This window comes from Fringilla coelebs (assembly GCF_963513975.1).
Source record: "Fringilla coelebs genome assembly, chromosome: 17".
Classification (NCBI taxonomy): Eukaryota; Metazoa; Chordata; class Aves; order Passeriformes; family Fringillidae; genus Fringilla; species Fringilla coelebs.
Window position 1 is genome coordinate 13,037,313 of NC_140043.1, and position 23,760 is coordinate 13,061,072.

A 23,760-nucleotide genomic window follows, 5' to 3' on the forward strand; every position below is an offset into this window, starting at 1 on the left:
AAAATTTCCTGTGGTTCCTCTGTCATAGGATGGCTTCCTATTTATATTCCATTTCAGTTGTGCTCTTGAAAGTATATTCAAGACTATAAATGACTTGGTCTCATAGTTGTTATTTTGCAAAGAGCTGTTTAAAATGTCCTGTAATTGACCCTGGCATACAGCTTTCCTACCTATTGGAAATGCCTTGAATATTTCACTACAGCCTTCCAGTCAGAGAGGGTGAGTGAATCATGTGTCTTATCTTAAATTGTTGAGATAAATTTATAAAGCTGCACTGTCATAATAAATTTCACACTTCAGTTCAGGAGATTCAGGCAATTGATAACAGTAGTAGTTTTCATGGAAATACTGATGTTGAATACCAACAGTCTGTTAGAGGGGTCTCTCTAAGTATTTTAAGTCTTGTGAATATTCAGTTTGAACAATTTGGAGCAGTTCAGAAGTAGGTTAGAAAATCACTTGTGAACTTTGCCATCTGTTCTGTCCAGTTGCTTGAAAGTTTGAAGATTGTTTTTTTTAACAGCTTCTTTCTTGTGTTCTGCATCTCCACCGGCGCTGCCAGCCGTGGTGGCCGTGTGCTGCCTGCAGTTCTGCTGAGCTCTGGGGATCTTGGTGCAGGTTGCCAGAGCTCTGAGCACATTGCTCTGAGGGCTTGGCCTGGCCAGCCCTATCTGCAGAGCAGCTGCTACTGTGGCTGCAAATAACCCTGCTCAGGACACCAGGAGAGCAATTGAATAGTTTTGCCTTTTTTGGCCTAGGTCACCATTTGTCTAAGGCTATTTTCTCTTGCTGCTCAAGGGCATTGTGGCTTAAATTAGTATTCACATGGTATAATGACACATTTGTGGCTGGGTTTTTGTCCCTTCATATACACACACTCACAAAAACACACATCTCACTCTACAGACAAAACTATACAAACTTTTGCTGGTTTTAGTGGTTGGAGTTACTCTGAATTTACAGGAAGTCACGTGGGGCGAGTTTTCCTAACGTTTGAAGTAGCACTTCATTCTCCTCTTCAGGGTTTTGTTCCACAGTTTTGCACTCCAGGGTGTGGGGTTGGATGAGCCAAGGCTGTGACACCACTGTAGAGCTTTTCATGATATTATTTCTTAATGTGCATTATTGCTGCTGATTGCATAAGCAGTTCCTGCAGGAATTGCAGCTTATTTTAATTTCACTGCAGGGACACAGATTCCACCTACTGAAAAGATCAGCTGTCTTTAGTTAGTTACTCATCCTTCTTTATTTCTTTGCATTATTTTATTATAATATAGCTGACACTTGAATGCTTGCAGTGTTAAATTACATTAGGAGTGTTCAATCATGTGTTAATTAGCAATATTGACATGCAGAATGTAGAACCCCTCCATGTGAATCAGAAATGTGCCTCATTAATATGCTTTAGCAAGTTAATTTGCATGAAGCCATTTATTTGCAGCAGGCACAAAATGGTAGAGCTTTAGTTTTCTTCTTAAAAACTGGGAAAAGCTGAGTAAGAGGAAGTAGGAAGGGAGAAGATAATGTTGAGATGTTAGGGATGCTGGAGCTCAACTGACAACTAGATTTATCACTGCCATTTTTAGGAGTGTGGTGTTGGCTTTTATTATCTGCTGCCTTGGTGTCTCAAGCACTTGTTAGTAGATGTTTTGTTGTTTGTGTGTTGTTTATTTTTTTTCCCCCTTCAGTATTCTCTTTTGCAAAGTAGAAATGTGCATGACAAGATAAACACAACAGAGATCTGTGAAAATTGTAACTGGGATGTGGATTGTGGTTATTTAATAGAGCAGCATTACTGGAAAATAAAGCTACTGTGTGATCTGAGGTTAACTTCCAACTCTGAAACATCTGGCAGCATTCAAAGTGTAACATTACAAGAACATATTTGCAGAAGCACGTTATTCTCACAATTGGTGCCAAAGAAAAGGAAAATACAACTTCTTTTAGTTTTCTAAATAAATAGTTGTGAATAATGTGATTTTTGGAGAGCAGAGGACTCACTTTGGGCATAGAGAAAAGAACTAAAAGATTCTGCAGGACCAGTTTTGCTGAATAGGGAGCTTGCTTCACCTTAGCTACGGGTTTTGATTGTTTATAAATATGTCTTCTGAAATTGATATCTTGCTCTTGAGAATGTTTTCCCTTTTCTTTCAAGTGGCCATGTGGTTGGAAAAACAATCCAGTGATTTACAGCTTCTTTTTTGGAGGTTAGGTAGGGGCAAGTCTAAATTGCCAAGGTGTATTGGATACTCAGAAAATTAGAGTATTGCAGAAGCTGCTGGTCATCTCAGTCACCTGTGCAGTTCCTGGAAAGTCGTTTTTCTGGCTGATGGAGGCAAGGGACATTGGGTTAGTCATCTCTCAAACAGCAAAATTCTGACTTTGTCTTGTCATTTCTTTGTAGTTGGAGACAAGGTTCCTGCTGACATAAGAATTACTTCTATCAAATCTACAACTCTAAGGGTAGACCAGTCAATTCTCACAGGTACAGTTTCTGTGACTTTTATGTAATTATGTGCATAATTGAAAGTGCCTTTTCACCATTTATTTGCAATGATCCATTAGAAACAAGCCTGCAGCTATTGAAGTTCCCTGCATTCAAGTGCAGTAAATTTCTCATCTGGTAACTTCTAGAGTGACTGAATGTGTTGCTTCATCATTGGCTTTGTTTTCCCTTTAGTGGGATGAACATTCTTCCTGAGTCTTGTAATGCTTTTTCAGCCTTCCCCTTTCCCCAGCAGACACAAGCAATTTGTGGAAAATTAAAATTATTTTTAAAAAAAGGGATTTCTCATGTAGTTCACAGAGTCTTCTAGGTTTGAACATCGTGTCACCACTCCAATCTGAAAGTATGTAAATCTTACTAAATGTCTTCTGCAACAGCAGAGAACAATTTTTGCAATGCTGGCAGCTTTTAAGCTGCTGCCACTAAAGACTCAGTGCACTCGAGCCTTATTTGCTCAAATTCTGTGCACACACATTCGTGTATTTCTGGTACCAGCCCTCAAATGCAGGAACTATTTTTAGAGTCCTTTTCAGATTTGTTGAAAACAAAACAAAGTAGCAGCACTTCTGAATATAGGAAAGAAGCTGGGAATCAACCAAGCATGCTACAACAGTTTTCTTTCAGCTGGAACATGGAGATCTGTCTGCCTGTTTTGGTAGCATAAATTATTGTTAACTAGCTCTGAATTTTAAAACAGTAAAGTATTCATAGGAAGCCTGTTTTTCATCCTTGAATCTGTCTTGAAACAGGCTCCAGAGTTTCTCACCACAGATCCTGAATAGCACAAGACTGATCAAGCTTTTCTTATGTTTAGCATAGGAAAATGATGCACTCCATGCCTGTAAAGCTGCTGGAATAAGTAGAAATAGCTCATCAGAATTCTGTAAAAAGGGACTGTTCCTTGCCTTTATTTAAGGAACAGAATTCTTGTTTTACAGGAAGCCTTTGCTGTTTTCAGCAGAGTTGATGCTTAAGTCTCCTGTCGGATGAAACAGGACTGAGGTCTGAGATGCTGCTCAACAAAATCCTTTTAAAGGGAAGAAGCTTTGGCTCCCTTGAGCTTACACAAAGTACTGCAGCTCAGTGCTGAAGCTGAGAGCACCACCTTGTGAAACCTGGTGTAGCAGTGAATATCTGCTTTTAAAGGAAAGGAACCTTTTTATACCTGTGTGACGTGCTTGTAGAAACTGATGCAGAGTTTTTGCTAAAAGCCAAACATTCTGTTTTTTTGGCCAACTGAAATATTTCCTGTTTCACTTAGACAGCTAAATTAAGATAATTTGAGGATAGAATTTTGACATCCTAAAAATTTCAGAGCTGAAAATTATAACTTTTTGATTCCCTCGGGACTCCAGATAGAAAATCTCTTCATAAGACTATTATCTTTATTTTAGGTGAATCTGTGTCTGTTATTAAGCACACGGACCCTGTGCCTGATCCTCGTGCTGTAAATCAAGACAAGAAGAACATGCTCTTTTCTGTAAGTCATTTACTTGGAGGTTTTCAAAACATTTCTAAAATAACACTGAAGCTGATAAAAAATGGGCAAAACTTCAGGTCTTCCCCCAAAAACTGCATGACTTTGCTATGTTCTCTGTACATATCTCTATGTGTGTCTCTATACACATTGAACTAAATTAACTTTTAATAAAAACTGTCCTCAGGGGAAGATGCTGGATGAAACCAGTCTATATGAGGAAAATTATTTTTGTCCTTCACAAGGAAGTCTTGGGGGGTGGAGCACACACACTTTTAGTGTTTCTGCAGTAGTTTTCTAATGTAATAGTTCTTCAGTGTGGTAAGAGCCCACACAAATTGTGGTGTTGTGTAGCTAAAGTTGAGAACTGGCATTTCTGCATAGGAATGAAATAGTTTGTTCAATTAATTTGAAGGAAGGATTAAAAGTCTTTCAGATAAGAGAATAACTTTTTGCTGGCAGGCAGTTTAATTTTACTGTTCCTTTCCATGTTAATATGTTCACACAGGGAGCCCCAGAGAACACCTCTAGTACTCATAGCAAATAACATTAAATCTGACAAAATAGAGCCCTAATTAAAAAAAAAAAGGAGAGGTAAAACACATTCAGTATTCCAGCTGAAACATCTACTGCTTGCTCAGCAGCTGGGTTTGCCTGTGGTGCTTGTGAGAGATCAATACTCGTTTTGAGCCTGTTCTGGGAGCAGAAATTCCACCCTGGAGCCTTCCCTTACAGACACAGGCAATGTCATCCTCTTCCTCTTTACCCTTTTCCATATCCTGGCTGAAGCACAGTCTGAATTTGAATGTGGTGGTTTGGTTCGAGAGGGTTTTGTGGTGGGTTTGTTTTGTTGGGGTTTTTTTGTTAAATTAAAACCAAACAAAAGAAACTCACCCACAGAACCTGTTTGTAAATTGACTCCAAGTTTTCCCCGCTCTTCCTTTACCTCAGGGTACGAACATTGCTGCTGGTAAGGCCATGGGGGTGGTTATTGCAACAGGGGTGAACACCGAAATCGGGAAAATCCGCGACGAGATGGTGGCGACCGAGCAGGAGAGAACCCCCCTGCAGCAGAAGCTGGACGAGTTTGGGGAGCAGCTGTCCAAGGTGATCTCCCTGATCTGCATCGCCGTGTGGATCATCAACATCGGCCACTTCAACGACCCCGTGCACGGCGGCTCCTGGATCCGCGGCGCCATCTACTACTTCAAAATCGCCGTGGCCCTGGCCGTGGCCGCCATCCCCGAGGGCCTGCCCGCCGTCATCACCACCTGCCTGGCGCTGGGCACGCGCAGGATGGCCAAGAAGAACGCCATCGTCAGGAGCCTGCCCTCCGTGGAGACCCTGGGCTGCACCTCAGTGATCTGCTCCGACAAGACGGGCACCCTCACCACCAACCAGATGTCCGTGTGCAGGGTACGTGCCGCGGCTGCTCCTGTGCTCCCAGCCACTCCCAGCAGTCAGCGCTGCTCAAATTCTCCCGATCCCGGCTCTTTTGGTTCTCATGTCACCAAAACCCTGCTCTCTTTTCCTGAGATAAGCCTCTACTTTGAATTCGGTTTTCCACTGTGTAGTCTTGAAGGCTTTTGTCTCTTTCCTTATTTAGTCATGGCCAAAAATAGCTGTACCCACACTCATGGAGGAGAAGGCTGTTTGTAAGCAGCTTTCCATTGACTTGCCTGTGAGCCTTTCAGGTTACTGGTAATTCTTTGGTGTGATTTATGCCTTTTTTTAGAAAGTTACACTGTAGAACTGGCTGTGTATCAGTGTCAAACACTTGCCTCTTCAGTTGAGAAAGACAACAATAGTGGAGAAACTTACTGTGAGAAAAGGAGATTTACTGCAGTAACTTTGGCAGTCAAAGGCGTTTTCACTCCTGGGTGGTTCCACCTTTATTTGGTTATCTTGCCTTCAGTGGCTTTGCTGGTCTGATGGGGATCACTGCAGTGTTTTCAGTGTGCAACACTGACTAATCTGGCAGCTTGAGGTGCACTTGACCCTGTCACCAGCACTGCCAGGGTCATCTTCAATGTTGGTGTATTTTTAGGTAAGCATGAGTTCTGTGCCTCCCCTCCCTTCCCCCAGTACTCTGTCTGGTGTTGGCTCATTTGGGACTTTGATTGCTGGTCACTTAACATAAAGCATGTTCAGTTGCCAGTTTGCCCTTCTGTGTAGGGATTTAATGGAGAAAACACTGAATTCTTCTGTTTAATAACTTTAGATGTTCACTGGCACAGCAACTCCAGCATGCAATGTCCAGAGCCTCATTACATTGGGCTAGAATTCCAAATGTGTGCATGTTGGGCTCTGTGGTGAAAGTTTGTAAGCCCTAAGCACTTTGTTCTCATGTGATTGATGGATTTTTCTTCCTAATTGGTGGTTGACTTGTTCTACTTCCTTAAGTATCGTAGTATTTATACCTAAGAGACACAAAGCAGCTGCTCATCAGTATTCCAGAGGAGGTTACTTGCAGTAGAGTTGCATAACTGCCCTAGTCTTTGCAGGGATTTTTTCATCCTGCAGATGCCAAAAGCAGGAGGCTTCCCTGGTTAACTCATCATTTAAGTTGTGTTTATTTAAAAGCTCAAAATGCTCTGCTCCTTATTTAGAGGGCTAAATGTTTTAGATCTTGTCCAGCACGACTTGGTTCCTTGTTAACATCTGAGGGCTGCAAAAGAACATGAATTGAAGTTTTCAAAAATGTGGCAAAATTCTAATACCTGTAGCAATGAGTTTATTTTATTTATTTTGTGAGGATGCTTGTCTAAAACAGAGGGCACTCAATGAGGGGAGAGGGGGACATTGCTCAAATGTGATGAGATGTGACAAGATGGCCTGTGCTAACCAGTGGATCAGAAGTTCCATTAGGATACACCATTAATGAGTGAGCAATTATCTTCTCCAGTGCTACTCCAACAAGCCATGAGAGCAAGACAGCTTCAGGCACTGTGGTTTTTATCTCCATCCTCTCAGATGTGATTCTGCCTGCAGCTCTCCTAGAAAGGAAAGACTGAGTTGCAGATCTCTTAGAGGTACAGCTGCATCCTTCAGATTGGTGTCTGAATTTGAAAATATCATGTCATCAGTGCTAGAAGAGCCCTGGAGTTGGCTGATTGGAGTTGGCTCCCAGTAAAGTGACTTGTAACTGGAAACCAGGACAGGAAACACTTTCATTTAAGGCTGGTATTAAGAGAAACTGGCCAGAGTCTGCCTCTTGCTAAAACCTCACCTCTTAGATGTCAGCTTCTCCCATTTGTAGATGCTTTTATTTTGATTTTGGGAGAAATTGTCAGTGTCCAGGCTGACAGTGTCCAGCTGAGCTGCATTTGACTATTCCAAAGCAGAGCATTAATTCATGATTTGTGTTACACGAGAATTAATTCACAGGTGTGGAGTTTAGGAAGAGCTTGGATCTAGTGAGGATTGTCAGGTGCCCCAGCTGCAGTGTACACAGTTCTGTGGTTTTCAGCTCTGTTTTCCAAGGAGCTCTGCAGGCAGAAGGGCTGTTCCCTGTACTTTGTGCTTCAGTGTATGGAGCTGTTCAAACACATGTGGGATCCAAGTGCACAGAATCAGGTCTTGCCTGGTTTGTTTATTCAGACTGAACTTGCCTCTTGTACCTGCTTGCCTAAGGCCTGTTTAAATCTCTTGCTTTAATTATTGTTCAAAGGTAGTAACACTTCTAACTCTCTAATTTCAGATGTTTATCCTGGACAGAGTAGAAGGAGACAGCTGCTCTCTGAATGAATTTACTGTAACTGGTTCAACATATGCTCCCATGGGAGAAGTGTAAGTTCTGTTCAAGTTAAACATTTGTCTGTTCATGCCTTCACTGTTACCTTAGTCTAGAAAAGGGATGCATGTAATATTCACTATGATTGTTAGTAAGTGAAAGGTCAGCCAGTGAGAATGCACACTGAAGGGCTGGGGAGGAAGTAATAAACAGGAAAACAAAGATAAATTGTAGAGAAGGGAACCTTCATAAAACAAAAAAAGTCTCCAGTATGGCAATGTTCCCTTGATAATCTAAAAATTAGTAAGGGGTAGAGAGGATTTATTTTGCTGAAATCTTCCTGGACTGAGATTAGCTATCTCAGTGCTTTTAAGTGAGGTTTACTTTTCTTATTTAAAAACCGGGTAAATCTGAAGAGGTGAACATTTGCTAATCTGTGAGCTCAGTGTTTCCAATTTCTCTGCCTCAGAGAATGGGGAAGTTGTTTTTTCTGAGGCATCTTCTGAATGTGTTGGAGTTACCTCTTAAATTGACTGTGAATTCCAGTCCCTGGCCCTCAGTAGTTTATTGGTGCATCTGTTGCTGTGTGTTTGTCCCAGCCTTTGCTATTTGAGCTGCTGTTAAACCCAGTCCTTTAGGAAAGGAATGAGGTTTGGTTTACTTTATCAGCTGCACATCTCTACTAATGAGGTAAGTGGCTCATCCTGGAATCATCCTGGAAACTTCAGGAATTTTTAGGACTCTTCTTCTTGAAGAAAAGCCTCTTTTTACTGGGTTGCTGCAGCTCCTTTTACTTGATCAGTCCTCCATGTGTTCTACAACCTTATCAGTTCAGCTTCACTTGCAGAGTAGAATTCTGCTGTGGATGATGTAGAATTTAATTTCAGTTATTGTAAACATCTCAGCCTTGTGCAGTTTCACTCGTGTGCCTCTGACTCCTGCAATCTTGCCCATCTCAATAATGATTATCTCTGTTTAATTTCCATAGCAGTTAAGACCCTGGTGTTCCCAGCAGCTGGAAATCTTAATTCCCCAGTTCTCTTTTTTCTTTCAAAGCTAATTGCTGTCAAAAGCAAATGCTTTCATTTCAGGAGGCAGCATTTGCTTAGACAAGGTGACTCCAGACCTTGCAAAACTCCCAGCTACTGCACTTTAGCTGGGCTCAGAAGAGCTCCAGATAAACAAAATAATAAAATAGAGTGTGGTGACAGATGTGGGGGATAATGAGACAGACAGCAATGTTTGTTAATGTGCTGTTTTCACTTGCTGAAGTTGAGGGAATGTGAACAAGCGTGTTAAACTCACTTCATCTGGGGACACAAAGGATTCTGAGAGAGGGAAATTGCCTCAGAAGGAGCACAGGGAAGCTCAGCTCAACTCCAACCCTTAGGGCTGGTTTATTTCTGCATTTATGGACAGCTTTTAAAGCAGTGGCTTTGGAGGGATTTTAAGTGACTGACTTCACCTTGGATTGCAAACTGTCACTGAAAGTTTGGGGGGGGATAAGAAGCAGTTAATCCATTGCACTGCCCCAGAGCAGGACCTGCTCCAGATATGAACCATTTCTGACAGGTCTTACTTGGTACTTCAGACACTGTTGGCTTCCACAGCCTATTCCATTTCATAACCATTAAGTGTTCTTGCATGAAATCAGTAATTTTTCACTTACTGTTAAAATATGATTCCTAACTCCTCCCCTAAGATTCATTCAGAATATAAAATCACAAATATTTCTTGCTAAAAATCTCTCAGATTTCATACTGATTTGTTTTCCAGGGATATTGGGAGATTGTCAAAGTTAGGAGTAATTTTGCCATGTCTCAGCACACTCAGTCTTACTGCAAACTGAGAGCACAAACCCAACAATAATTAAGAACTGCAGCAAAAGCTGGCAGATTTCATCTGACCTTCAGATGAGTTCATCTTGAAAAACCTGAAGCTGTATGGAAAAAAAATTCCTTTATCCAGAGCTGATCCCAGCACCTTAGGCCCTGCATTTGTTCTTCAGAAACTGTTGATAAGGAACACAAAAAAAAGAGGGCTGTAAAAAACACACCCTGGTGTAACAAGTTACGAATATTCCGATACTCTGGTGCTCTCTGAGTTCAGAACAGGTGAAAACAGGAAGTTTTGGGTGGGATGCATGAGGTGACAGCCTGAGAGCTGGACTTGAAAGCCACAGCCTATGGCTGTAGGATGATATGCCAGATGAAACATTAAAAACATACTTGTTTCCTTAAGATTCTTTTTGTTCTCGTGCTGTGTTGCACAACGCTGGGATTTGTTTGCAGTACCACAAGTGAACAAAAGCTTACATAATGGGACATGTCAGAGTCTGTGCTGTGAATTCTGAGAGTAATGATCCACATCTTTCCACCATCAGACCTTTTTCCCCCCCTCCTTCAGAGCTTTAATAAAAGATGTTCTCTGTTAGCTCTGTCGTGGTAATTTTGCTAGGGGAAGATAACAGTATTGAGCACTGTCTTGGTTCTCTTGTGCTTGCTGTGGAAGTCTGGGAATGTTCCAGAAAAGGAATCAATTCACCGTTTCCAAGCGTGAAAGCAGAGAAGTTGCTTTATTCTTGTGATACCAAAATGGTGCTTTACTTCAGGAAAATGTACCTTCCTCCCTCTGAAGCCTTGAGATATTGATTGTTAAGTGTGTTTCACTACTAGAAAAGAGCTTTTTTTTTTCTCATGGAGTTAGTCTTGTGAGCTCACTTTTCATGGCTTTAGGAGGCTCACATATAATACAAATCCATTGTTAGGAAATTAAAGAGGAGAATCTGCTTTAATGTCTGCCCAGTGCATGCACTTCATGCATTGCAGTAAAGCTGCAGAATGTGCAGCAGGGAGGACGCTGAACTCCTCAGGTCTCCTGCAATATCCCTCTCCTGCTTGGAGCCCCCCTCCAAGCCCTGCACAAGGTCAAAGAGTGCTCATCACTGAGCCCTTCTCCAGGCTGCTGTGACACCGGCACTGGAGGAACTGAGGTTTTGTCACTCAGGGAGTGATGTCATCAGTGATCTTCTCATTCCATTCATGATTCTCGTCCAAACTTCAGAGCTCCCCTTTGTCATTCCTGCTCTTCCCAACAACTTCTGTAGCTCCAAGTCCATAACTAATGAGCATTGTACTAAATGGAAATGCAGTAAAGAGGATGAAGAAAATGAGATGCTAATACTAAATAACTAACTTCAGTCTCCTCCTTTTCTTCCTCTGGAAAGGCATAAAGATGACAAACTCATTAAATGTAGCCAGTATGATGGTCTTGTGGAACTTGCAACGATCTGTGCACTCTGCAATGATTCCTCTTTGGATTACAATGAAGTAAGTTCATCTCCTGGAACAGAGGAGAGTGTGGGAATGAGGATAAATGTTCTCATCTGTCTGTGTAATACCTTTCAGTGCTAAATCCCCTTCTGGTCCGGGGGGAGAGTATTTAGGCCCTCTGAAGTATAAATTCTGAGAATTACTTGTTTGTTGAACTGAGAACTAAATCCAGCAGCAAGTGTAATCTGTAATTTGGAGATCTCCTGATGCTGCTTTCTTGCTTTGCCTCCCTGCCTTATGGTTGCTACCAAGCCTCAAAATGTCTTAAATGCTTAATGATAAAATACTGACTCTCTCTCTGCTGCTCTTGAGGGTAAAGGCTTCAAATTCCTACAAAACAAACTCCTCAAAGCTGCTCTTTTAAAATAGCTTTACTTGTTTCATGACCCACATTAAACCCTGTAAAGCTTCCCCTTCCCCCCCGTTGTGACCCTTGAGCTTTTGTCTCTGGCAGGTTCCAGGTGAGGTTTAAACTCCTGTGCTTTTGTTTGCTTTGTGTTAACTCAAGGCTAAGGGAGTTTATGAAAAGGTTGGTGAAGCCACAGAAACGGCGCTGACGTGTCTGGTGGAGAAGATGAACGTGTTTGACACAGACCTGAAGGGACTCTCCAGAATCGAACGCGCGAACGCCTGCAACTCGGTGAGCCCTCCTTCGCTGCCATTGCCCTGACACAGCTCTGTCCTGTGCATCACCTAAATGCAGTTTATGCTTTTTGTTTTAAAAAGGTGATAAAACAACTGATGAAGAAAGAATTCACTCTGGAATTCTCCAGAGACAGGAAGTCCATGTCTGTCTATTGTACTCCGAACAAACCGAGCCGCACGTCCATGAGCAAAATGTTTGTCAAGGTCAGTCCCTCACTGGAGAGACAGAGGTGCTGGAATGGCTGCAAAGTATTTTAAAGATGAAAAATCACAGTGTAACTGTAATTTAAAAATTAACTTAAAAATTACAGTGCAACTAACTGCAACTTGGAGTGGGAGGATGGACTTGGTAATTTAAGCAAATGTTGTAATGGAGGGGGATTTATTAAGTTAAATTACTTTTTTTTTGCCTCTGCAGGGTGCTCCTGAAGGTGTGATTGACAGATGTACACATGTCCGTGTTGGAAATGCTAAAATACCTTTGACCTCAGGAATTAAGCAGAAAATAATGTCTGTCATTAGAGAATGGGGAACTGGCAGAGACACACTGCGTTGTTTGGCTCTGGCAACCCATGACAATCCTCCCAAAAAAGAGGAAATGAATCTGGAGGACTCCTCAAATTTCATTAACTATGAGGTAAGATCAGTAGCACTTTTTCCTCTCCCAAACTGGAGAATGGTGGCTTCTTCTGTTTGATTGTGCCTTGAGGAAGGTACATCTGAGCCTTTTCTTTCTGGGTATTTACTTGTAGGGAGGCAGTGCTCAGTCTACAAAGAGACTTTGTGTTTTAGAAGAAATTGTTGACAGCAGGTAGCTTTTTTTGGCTAAAAGCACAAGAAGAAATCAGTTAAACCGTCCAAAAATTGCATTGTGGTTTCAGCTTTTATGGTTTTTCAGTTTGGCATTGCTCAACTACAAGACCTTTTGGGGGATTTTGTGATGGAACATACCTCTCTGTTCAGGTTCACTTCCCTGCCTCTGTGCTGTCAGCTGCAAGGGCTCAGTCCATGATTATCATCTTAGCTGCTCTGTAATTTTCCAATGAAATCTGTATCTGGTATTTAGGAGAAAAGTAATAACAGTTGCATGAGTTTTTGGCTTGTGCTCTCTCTCTGCTCCTGGCACTGATGAGAAAAATGAAAGACCCAATGCTTGCAGGTTGAATTTGCAAGGCTGGCAAGTAGAACACATTTTAACTTCAAATTAGTGCATTTGAAGCAAAACTTTAAGGAGTGATCCCAGGTGTCACGGCACAGGTGTGACATGCAGGGAAAACAATTCTTTCACTGCTAGCAGAGGAGAAATCTGCAGGATCTTGCACTAAAACTCTCTGTATCTTGTTTCAGACCAACCTGACCTTTGTGGGCTGTGTGGGAATGCTGGATCCCCCGAGGATTGAGGTAGCTTCCTCCATCAAGCTGTGCAGACAGGCTGGCATCAGGGTGATTATGATCACTGGTGACAACAAGGGCACGGCTGTGGCCATCTGCCGCCGCATCGGCATCTTTGTGGAGGATGAGGACGTGTCCACCAAGGCCTTCACGGGCAGGGAGTTTGATGAGCTGTCCCTGGCTGCCCAGAGGGATGCCTGTCACCATGCCCGCTGCTTTGCCCGGGTGGAGCCTTCCCACAAATCCAAAATCGTGGAGTTCCTTCAGTCCTTCGATGAGATCACAGCCATGGTAAGCGATGCTTACTTGGTTTGGAAGGCAAATAATGTTTAAACCCTAACTAGGCCTTCTCTGAGTAATTCCCCATTCTGGACAACACTTTCTTCCATGTTTCCCTGCATTTAATGAGTTTTAAGGATCCAAAACCACACCCAGTGCAAAATTCCTTTCTGGATCTGTATGTTAATGCCCACCTTATTTACTGATTCGTTTCCAACCCTGAATTCTCATTTTAGACTGGTGATGGTGTCAATGATGCCCCTGCACTGAAGAAAGCAGAAATTGGAATTGCCATGGGTTCTGGTACTGCAGTGGCCAAAACTGCTTCTGAAATGGTTTTGGCAGATGACAATTTCTCCACAATTGTGGCTGCTGTGGAAGAAGGACGTGCAATTTATAACAACATGAAACAGTTCATCCGATACCTGATCTCCTCCAATGTTGGGGAAGTTGTTTGGTAGGTTTAAATTTATTTTTTCTTTGAGCTAGAGTAGTGATGATGGAGTCTTCCAGTATTTCTCACTAAAACCAAAGGAGGAGGAGGTTCTCCAGGTAATGGATCTCTGTGGAAGTTTGCATGTTTCTGCCCTGTCTTTAGTGAAGAATTGTAGCTTGCCACAGAAGTTGCACGTTGTGTTATTTAGAATATGCTGGCTCAGTAGGTAATGCTTTCCAGTTATTTCTATGATTGGAATTATTCTCTAAAGAAGGAAAACCAAAACCTTGATCAAACAGTACGAGATGTGGAATTTCAGATAACATAGGCATAGCTTGGATGTTTGTTTAACCTCAAGTTCCATGAACACGTCTTGTGTTCCTCTGGGAGGAGCAGTGGTGACCCAGCAGCACAGAATGCATTGCTGGTGACAAAATGTAAATACTGATCTCCTCCTCCACAGTCCTTCCATCAAAGCAGACCTTTCCCAGAGTGGGATAAAGCACAGCAATTGTGTTGCCTTGTTTCTTGTCAGCTTTAAGGCTGTCCTTCATATGGCTCTTGCTGCAGCCCCTATTTCTGTTTTATTTATTCACACCTGGAGCCATGAAAGTTACAGGCTCAATAAACTTCTGCAGGGAATAGCAGTAATCTAGGGAAATGAAGGTTAGTTATTTGAGCCAAAATATGTCTTTTAAAAAGTGGTTTGCAAGCCTTTAACCACGTGTTTGTAGGTATTTAGCTATACAGACAAGTAGAGTGGAGAAAAAACAACCCTGAAGTCAAAAGTCTTCAATTTTTGAAGTTATCAGAAGAAGACAATGCTTCAAAGCTTACATGCCAGTGGTTAGTCTTTGCTCTTGGGTATGTGTTTAGTTTTCTGATTGTGAATATTCAGCTTGTGATCTTCAGTGGGTAAGAGAGAATAGAAGTGCTGCTGCAGGTTTAGGCTCAAGAATAAGCTTGTAACTGGTGGGTTTCTTTGTAGTATCTTCTTGACTGCTGCCCTGGGTTTTCCTGAGGCTCTGATTCCTGTTCAGCTGCTATGGGTAAACCTTGTGACTGATGGGCTGCCTGCCACTGCCCTGGGCTTTAACCCTCCTGACCTCGACATCATGAACAAGCCCCCGCGCAACCCCAAAGAGCCCCTCATCAGTGGGTGGCTCTTCTTCCGCTACCTGGCTATTGGATGTAAGTACTAATGGCTTTTTTTTTTCCTTAAATACACTAACACATGAATTACAACTTTTTTTTTTTCAGTACTGGAAGTCTTGAGGCCTTGAGAAGTTTAAGTGTGGCAAGTGAGGTCTTGTCTTGCATACAGCTGAGCTCTTTGTTTCCTTGCAGGTTACGTTGGTGCTGCCACAGTGGGTGCTGCTGCTTGGTGGTTTATTGCTGCTGATGGTGGTCCAAAAGTTTCCTTTTACCAGCTGGTATCTGCTCAGTTTAATATCTTTGGGGGGAGAGGGGAGGTTCCTGCTGCTTTCATACTTGAAATGACTGTACAAACCCGGTAGGTTATGGGAATTTGTATAATTAAACATTTTCAGACTTATTCCTGTAAAACTTGATCATGATTAATTAGTCTTGATAGGAAAGCTCAGAGGTGGGATAGCTGAGCTTTTAACAATTTGAAGGACAAATTGTTGTCTTGTAAGTGAAAGCCTAAAGAGAATTTTTCTAAAACAGGCAAAAGTTTGTAAGCACTGGTTTTAGAAGTCAGGGTAGAAACTTTCCTTTCTATAACACTCGCTGTTTTTTTCCTGGTTGCCTGTTTTACATTTTAAAAGTTAACAAGCTGTGGAAGTGAGTTGTGTCTGTTCTGTTCTAGAGCCATTTTCTGCAGTGCAAGGAGGACAATCCAGACTTCTATGGGGTGGACTGTGTGGTGTTTGAGTCCCCGTACCCCATGACAATGGCTCTCTCTGTGCTTGTCACCATAGAGATGTGCAATGCTCTCAACAGGTTCGTATGTCCCCACAGGAAGGCCAAGCCCCTGCATAGCTTATCCAAAATCCTGCTTTTTGTGCAATTTGATCCTTGGTGAACAGCTCAGCTAATGAAGAGTGAGTCACATTTCCCTTCTGAGTTCTGCTAGTGCAAACAAACTGACTCTTAGATAACATTTGAGATCTCTTATCATAAGGTGTATTTTTAAGTCTGCCAATTCATTCTGGTATTTTACTAAGCACAAGCAACTGAAATATTTTCCATTATTTTTAATCTAAGCTTAATCAATCAGATTATCCCTACTATGTTGGTATAAAGTGATATCAAGGAGAACTAAAATAAGAATGCTGAAGATATGGAAAATAGTTTTTCCTGCCCTAAGGGAGTGTGGGTTTAGCCAATTAATATTAGATTATAAATGGAAACCACTAAATAGCACAATGTCAAGGGTATTTTTCTTCAAATAGCTTAGAGGTCAGTTAATTTAAAAACAAATAAACTTGAAATACAAGTGCACTGGGGTAGTCCTACATAAAGATACTGCTCTACATCTGCTGCTCTGAATCTCAGCCCCTTCTCCAGCACAGCCTAAATGCAGATGGAGTCAAGAGCCAGCATTTAGAAGGTGAAAGTTTTTGACCCTCTGTCAGTCTTTCAGTGAACTCCAGCAGAAGTGGGTGCACCTGGGGCTCTGGTAGACTCAGCTCTCTAAGGCTGCCATGACCACACTTCCCTTTCCCTCCCATGGAGAAGATTTTGGGTCATAGTGAGAAGAATAGACTAGGCCAGGACAGACTCGAGACTTTGAAGAGCAGACCTGAGGCTGATGGTGGCTGCTGTGCTAAGCTGATTCCAGGCCAGTTTGAAGTTGCAGCCTCTAAACTGTGTCCTGAGCTGTTTCCTGCCTGGGATCCCTGTGCTGTGCCAGGCTCCTTTGTGGTTCTCAGAGCTTCCTGTTGGTGTCAGAGTCACACATGAGCCATGTTTCTGTTGCAGCCTGTCAGAAAACCAGTCCCTGATGAGGATGCCCCCGTGGGAGAACATCTGGCTGGTGGGGGCCATCTGCTTGTCCATGTCCCTCCACTTCCTTATCCTTTATGTGGAACCACTGCCAGTAAGTGCTCATGCCTTACCCCACCCCTCACCTTCCAGACAGGGCCAAACCCTGCCTGGGGCTGGAGGGGGAGCTCGGTAACCCCTGGCTTTTCTTGCAGATTATCTTCCAGATCACCCCTCTGAACGTGACGCAGTGGCTGATGGTATTGAAAATCTCCCTCCCTGTCATTCTGCTGGATGAAACACTTAAATATGTGGCCCGTAACTACCTGGAACCTGGTAAAGATGATAGTGTGCGGCCTGCCACCAAACCCTGTGCTCTGTCAGCATGCACCGAAGGAGTTTCCTGGCCGTTTGTGTTCATTACTATGCCCCTGGTTATCTGGCTTTACAGCACAGACACTAACTTTAGTGATATGTTCTGGTCTTGACTGACATGGTGACGAGTTTTACATTCAAAGGAGAAAAAAAAAAAGTTTAACTTAATTTTTTTATTGTTTAGAGCAACTGTCTATTTCTGCTGAATTTTCACATGAACATATTTGCCGGTGATGGAGGTTTCATAATCTAGATTTTGGTTTTTTGCTTTTTCTGACTTCAGTGGGGGCAATATATTCCTCTTTTATACACAGTTAAAGTGTCCATTGACATGTACAGAGAACTAACACTATTTTATGCAAATATTTTTTTGTAGATGAAAAGCATGTACAGTGTTCTGTTCAATAGTCTATTCATCATGTAAAAAAAAAGTAAATTTTTTTTGAGCCAGCGGACACTATCAAACTAAATTGGCAGCAGATTTTAGGGAATGAATGTGTGTTGTCTAAAACTAAAAAAGCATGTAACTGTTTGTCTTCTGCATGATCATCCAAACTTAATTTGTCATAAAGTCAGGTTTTGTTCACAAGCAGAACTTTCTGCACTGGGTAGAGAGTCCTGCTCCCTGGGTCAGGATTTCTTCTCAGTCCCCTCTTCCCTCACTCTCGGTTCTTGACTGTCCTTGTTTACACCACTTTCTGTATGAGGTATGCCTGATCTTGCTCGTGCAGAAAATACCATTCCAGGTGCAGCCTGCTGGGGTTCTTCCATACTCTCCACACACATAGGGTTGGTTTTTTTTAAGGATTATTTATTTGTCTATTGTATTTTATTGTAACAGACCTTACTTTGCCAGTGTTGCCCATTATGCAGGGATAGGGAGGGCTACTTCTGTCTCCTTAAATCTAAAGCCTTTTTAAAACACACAATCAATTCAAAAGAGGGTTTAAGTTGGGGTTTAATACCTTTTTTACACATGTCAGACCTTTTCTTTTTCTTTCTTTTTTTTTTTTCCCCCTTTAAGATCAAAATTTGCAATGAGACCTGAAAAAATAACTTGCACTGCATAGCTAGAAATTGGATTTCCTACACTTAGGGCACTAATGCTCAGTTGTGTACATGGAGTTACTCTGCTGGCCTGTTGTTAGCCTGACTTGAAGTAACAAGCTCGTGTGTGTTTTTTGTAAAATCTGTAAATAGCACATGACCAAATTGAACATATTGTATAGAACTATTTTTATTTTAATGTGGCACTAACCACCTTCATTATTACGGTAAATGTTAAAGCATGTTTTCAAATTCAGTCCTGTATCAACAATGTGTAAGTCATTAACAGTCCTAACTGTGGTGTTTTTCTCCAATGCCTTCCAACTTTCATCGACTAAAGTGAGTATTTTTCTTCCATTTCACCCTGCCAGTGGTGACTTGCTGTAAAATAGCATATGCTGTATACATGTTGAAGAATAAATAGTAATTTCCTTCATTCCCATGCTGTGTTTTGTCAAACTCTGCTGTGCTACATTATTATCACCACTTTAGACTCTTGTTTTGTGGTCTGAAGCTCAAATTACTGATTCCAAAGGCAAAGCACTTGCTTTTGGTTTAGTGTATTTTAGGGTCTTGTTTTATAGCACCTGGGAGCCTTAGTGCCCCAAGGTCTTACAGCTTTTGGTCTTAAGTTTGAGATAAAATCAGACAAATCTGTAACTTAAGACCCTGACAGCTGTTACCATGAATGTTTAGTGTCCAAACTCTCTGGTACTCGTGGTCAGGTGCTGGTTTACTCCAAAGATTTTTCCCTGCTCTGAATCAGGGGCTGTCCCTCAGAGCTGAGCACCCTTCCCTGGTCCCTGCAGTGCTCGAAGGGCAGGTGCTGCTCCTGGCAAAACCAGCTCATTATTTGTTGTTTGCCATCTGAGAAGGCAAAAGAACAGTCTCAGCTTAACAGGGCAGTCTTTGAAACCTGCCCTGGGGTCACTGTGTCTGTAGAGCAGCAGGTGCTGTTATCTTGTGCTGGCTCAGTCTGCTTTAGAAACCAAATTCAATCAGCTTTGTGATCCCTCTTGGAGGGGAAGGACAGTTCCAGGCTGTGTTCTCTTGCTGCCAGCTGGAATCCAGCGAGCACACATAATTCTCTAGGTTTAAGCTCTCAAGTGGAGAGATGCTCCCTCAGAACACAGAGGCTCTACCAGAAATTCCACTGCATTGTGATACTTTGTTTATGGAGACTTTGACTTGAGTTGATGCTCAAGTGGCTCAGAGGAGCTGACCTGATGATGTAGCAGGTGTGTTGCCAAACTGTGAGCATTCAAATCCCCTCAAATGCCCTTTTTTGGTGTGGAAGAGCCAAACTAAGGTTTTGCATTCCACAAAACCACTGGCCTTCACTGGCCTTCAGCTGTATCAATAACAAATGAGCAGCGTGAGACCTGTCCCTGTTCTTGAAACAAAAAATAATAATAGCTCCTGTGATGTAGGATTCCTTGAGATCAAAGTGTGTACCAGTGTGTTGTTTGCTGGAAACAAATCAGCAGTTTAGTTCTGTGTGCTCCCACTGCTATTGACAGACATTTCCAGGGCAGGAGTGCCACTGAATCCTTGAGCACGGGTTCTGCTGAACCTCAGAGCGCCATGTGGTGGCCTTCTTAAAGCCACGTGTGTGGCTGCCACCATGAATAATTCTGCTTCTTGTACCATCCTGTTCCTGTCTTTTATGCCAAATAATCCTGCCATACACCCCCTTTTTGCCTCTCTTAAGAAGCTGAAGGGGAAAATGACTGTCAGGAAGTAGAATTCAGAATATTCAGAATTCAGCACCTTCTCTGTTGGATCTGTCAGTGTTGAAGATGAATCTTGCTGCTTGACATGGATTTCCATAGAGATCTCATTTGTGCCACTGTCTCAGAGGCACTTGGGGTAGGGCCCTGTGTTCCTTGGACTTTGCCTTCAAATCTGGATGAGTGGTGGGCAAATGGAGATGTTGGGATCCATCCCTGCAGGCTCCTGAGCTTTCACAACAGTCAGGTTTTACAAGGTGCTTACAGAGCCCAAGCAATCTTCATCTGCCCTGGTTTTCCTCTCTTTCTCCCAGTCTTGTCCAAGTTTCCCTGCAGAAATGGAGCCATAGGGTTCCCCAGGATCAGCAGCTCAGGTTGGATGGCAGCTGTGCTGTGCTTTCAGCATCCTTTTCTCCAAGTGCTGTGAATCCCACCCCCCGTGGCTGGTTGGGATTGGCCAAATGTTCAGACCTACCTGAGCTTCCCCCTGGGCAGTGAAACATCCTGCCCTGGAATCACATCCTTGTGACCCTGGAGCTGGAGTGCTGGGTCTGGGCTTCAGCCCTGGCAGCTGAGCAGGCTGGGGGAGGCTGCAGCAGGAGCTGAAGGAGCTGAGGGCTGTTCTGTCATAGAAGTACAGAACTGCAGTGCAAAGTTTGTAATTTCTGCAGGAAATGTCTGAACTAAAGTGTTTATCCTTAGCTGTATAGATCCTGTCATCTTTCAGCCTCAGTCTTTTCAGCTGGAGAAGCCAGGAAGGGAGGACTTTTCAGGACAGACTCATTTGTTTGGTCCCAAATGTTTCCTCTCCAACCTCCCCAGTGCTGGGGTTGAGGAAGGTTCAACTCCTGTTGAACCACGTTAGCCCACAAACAGCAGCCCTTGTTCAAGCAGGACTAACTCAGAATTCCCCAGGCTTGATCTCCCACTCCATTCCTACAAAATTACTTCATCTTTTTTGTTTCTCTTTGCTCCCATCTCACTGAGCTTTTTCATCTCTGCTGTTTTCTGGATTCCTTGGTGCCCTCACACATCACTGCTTATTCTCTCCTGTGAGAGGGGTGTGTAAGACCAGGATCAATCGTGTGATTGATGCTGCCTTATGCTGGGAACACCAGGAAGGAAATTGGCTTGTGCTGGGAACCCACTGGGGTTTGGAATGAGAGCAGCTCCTCCTGAATCCTGTGTCCTGTAGCAAGGAGGATGCTCAGGCAGCTGCAGTCATCATGCATTGAATTTTTAGCCAGGAGCTTTTGTCTTTGCAGTGCCTTGGGCTCTCTCTGCTTTCACGTGTGAGCAATCCAAAGTGCTGAGCTACACAACGAGCTGCTCCTTCTTGCTGGCATCTGAGCAATAAAAATAGTTCATACTTGGTTTCCCAAAACGTTACTGCAAATAAATGAGTACAAAAGAGGCTGCAGAAAAACATTTCTACTGGTCTGTCCAAGTGCTCCGAGGCGTGTGTTGGTAGAGAGGCTGCTGGGGAGGTTCCTGGTACAAAGCTGAGTTTTTAATCTGCTGATAGAATGCAGTACAGCAGTGCCAGCCCGACAGCTCGAGGCCAGAGCTGATGGTACACAGCCCAAGGGGGCTGAATTTGCTGAGATGAAGGGAGGTAAAACCAATAGAGTCGTCTGTCTCTTGCACCTGTCTTGTTTACTTTTTTGCACTTCTAACCATTAACTGTTTCCCTAATCTCTGCTAATTACATCCTTAATTGCATTAATATGCATTTTCAAATCTTAGCAGGAGAGCCCAAATTTTAGTGTTGAAGCAGTGTTTGGAAGAGCTTCCCTGGAGCTGTAGGGACTCAGAGCAGTCTCTCCAGACACGAGGCTGACCTTATGCTGTGCTAGGGGTGAAGTCCAGCAGGAGCTTTAGGACCTTGTACTCTACCTTTGCCTACACATTAATCCGTGTAGTTTAATGACTTCTTCAAGGCTTTCCTACTGCTTCCCAGAACAAGCTGCCTGGCTTGGAAAAGGGACATTGTTAGGTCACTTTGGGGCCAAACCTGCCCTAATGCCTCGACAGAAAAAAACAAATGCATAGTACGGAACTTGAAAGTAAAAATTCCAAAGAAGTGAGAATTGTCTGTTGCCACTGGTCGGGCAAAGAAAGGCAAAAGCTAATTAAATGTGTCTTAATTGTTTTTCACTGCATTCTTGAGTAGGAACTGCTGGCTCTGCTGATAATCAAGGGAGCTGAGCCCTAATCCAGAGGATTCTGAGCTTCAAGAACAAAGTAACCTGAGAGTGTCCCTTCAATGACAGAGCAGGCAGTTACCAAACTTAACATTCTTTCTTCTGTCACTGTTGATCTTAGTCTTGCTTGTATAATGATACTTAGCATTCATCCCTTTCATTAACTGATGCCTTTTCTTTCTTTCCTTTTCAGCAATACTGGAGTAATCGCTTCCTAAACAATTTTGCAGAAATGTAAGGTTGTTTTGTTGCGTGCATGTGTTTTTAGCAACACATCTACCAAAACTTCTGCATGTATCGTGTAAAGATTCTTTGCTTTCCCTTAAAAACAAAACTCATTGTGTTCTCTGTGGAAGAAATGTGTGGTACCATTAGGACTTCATGATACAGATGTACAAACGTGCAATATAGCTTACCAAGTCGGAACTCTCTCCAGAGAAGCTGGGTTTCTGTGCTGCATGGAGAAGAGTTTGGTTATCCTTGAACAAGAATTGCGGAGCTGTCAGCTGATTTCCATATTCCTGTATGTAAAATGTCAGTTTATACAATGTACAATATCAGATAATGCATGCCTTGGGGTGTAGACAGATCTCTCTCTGTATTGTATCATCCAAACATCCTACTCCAACAGCTTCTGTACAATGCTCTCCTATTTATAAATCCATGGAAACGATTACAGATGAATGTTAAACCGTAAGCCTCCACTTCATAGCGTTGGATTTTTTTATCATCTGTGCAAATCAACCTCTTTTGCACTGTAATGTAACTTATTTAAATCTAAGGCAGTAAGACAGATGTTGGTGCAATACAAAATATCGTGATGCATTTATCTAAAAAGCAACGACGACGTAGCCAGTTCCCACAGCTGCATGTGTGACCTTTAGAAGTTGTAAATAAGATCAATTGTCTGTTGACATGCTGACAGTAAAGGAGCATCACACCTAGTTTCATTTGTATCAGGTAAATAAATTTATTCTACAATACGTGCTCGGCGTGTTATTTGATGCACTTTGTTCCTGCAGGTCCGTGCGTGGCTCTGCAGCCGCTCTTATTTTAATGCCAGGATGACACTTTTAGCACCAACACCATTGCAATCTTTCCTCCTAGAACTATGCAGATGCAGCTGCTCCTCGGCAGTATTGACCTCCTCGCTGGTGTGATTTCCTCTGTCCAGGGGCTTGTGTGTGTGTTTAAGGGACACTGTCAAGTACTTTGATCACTCAGTTTTTTTAAAATGCTCCATTGTTTGTAAAATCCCTCTGAGAAACGTAAAATAAACAATTCTTTCCCAACTACATCTTTTTTTTTTTTTTTGTCCTTTTCTATTTTCTAAATTGCCCCAGCCTAAAGTAGCTCCTGGTCTCTTCCCTTTCTGTAGGCAAAAGGAAGATGAGCCAAGCGTGTTTGTTACACCAGGAGCATCCTGCTGGGAGTGCTTGGCTGTTTGGGCTCACTCCCTTCCCCAGACCAGGGGCTGCTCTGCCACGAGCTCACAAGGCTGCTGCTGGGCAAAGCTAAAGCACTCCCAGGGTAAGAGCTGGAATTTCCAAGTGTCCTGTAATGCTCTGCTCCAAAGCCCAAACACCAGATTTTGTTTGGAATAAGAGACAACTTAGGAATGTGTTTTACATTAAATGTAATGCCTCTTAGCCTCC

General features: G+C 42.7%; 1 protein-coding gene across 2 annotated transcripts in view; it reads left to right on the top strand.

Annotated features, from left to right (window-relative positions):
• Positions 1-23,402, top strand: part of ATP2A2 (ATPase sarcoplasmic/endoplasmic reticulum Ca2+ transporting 2) — a 43,832-nt gene extending 20,430 nt beyond the window's left edge. The window contains exons 6-21 of one of the 2 annotated variants that reach the window (XM_084217203.1): positions 2,405-2,485; positions 3,901-3,986; positions 4,935-5,399; positions 7,684-7,772; positions 10,943-11,045; positions 11,557-11,688; positions 11,775-11,897; positions 12,112-12,330; positions 13,041-13,376; positions 13,601-13,821; positions 14,789-14,991; positions 15,148-15,233; positions 15,632-15,765; positions 16,747-16,864; positions 16,965-17,085; positions 22,299-23,402. In XM_084217203.1, the coding sequence (XP_084073329.1) occupies positions 2,405-2,485; positions 3,901-3,986; positions 4,935-5,399; positions 7,684-7,772; positions 10,943-11,045; positions 11,557-11,688; positions 11,775-11,897; positions 12,112-12,330; positions 13,041-13,376; positions 13,601-13,821; positions 14,789-14,991; positions 15,148-15,233; positions 15,632-15,765; positions 16,747-16,864; positions 16,965-17,085; positions 22,299-22,312 (2,531 nt within the window). In that variant the 3' untranslated portion in view covers positions 22,313-23,402. Of the gene's footprint in view, positions 1-2,404; positions 2,486-3,900; positions 3,987-4,934; positions 5,400-7,683; positions 7,773-10,942; positions 11,046-11,556; positions 11,689-11,774; positions 11,898-12,111; positions 12,331-13,040; positions 13,377-13,600; positions 13,822-14,788; positions 14,992-15,147; positions 15,234-15,631; positions 15,766-16,746; positions 16,865-16,964; positions 18,610-22,298 lie in introns of those variants that run through there. The other variant, XM_084217202.1, reaches the window with a different exon arrangement.
• Positions 23,403-23,760: the final 358 nt, after the last annotated feature.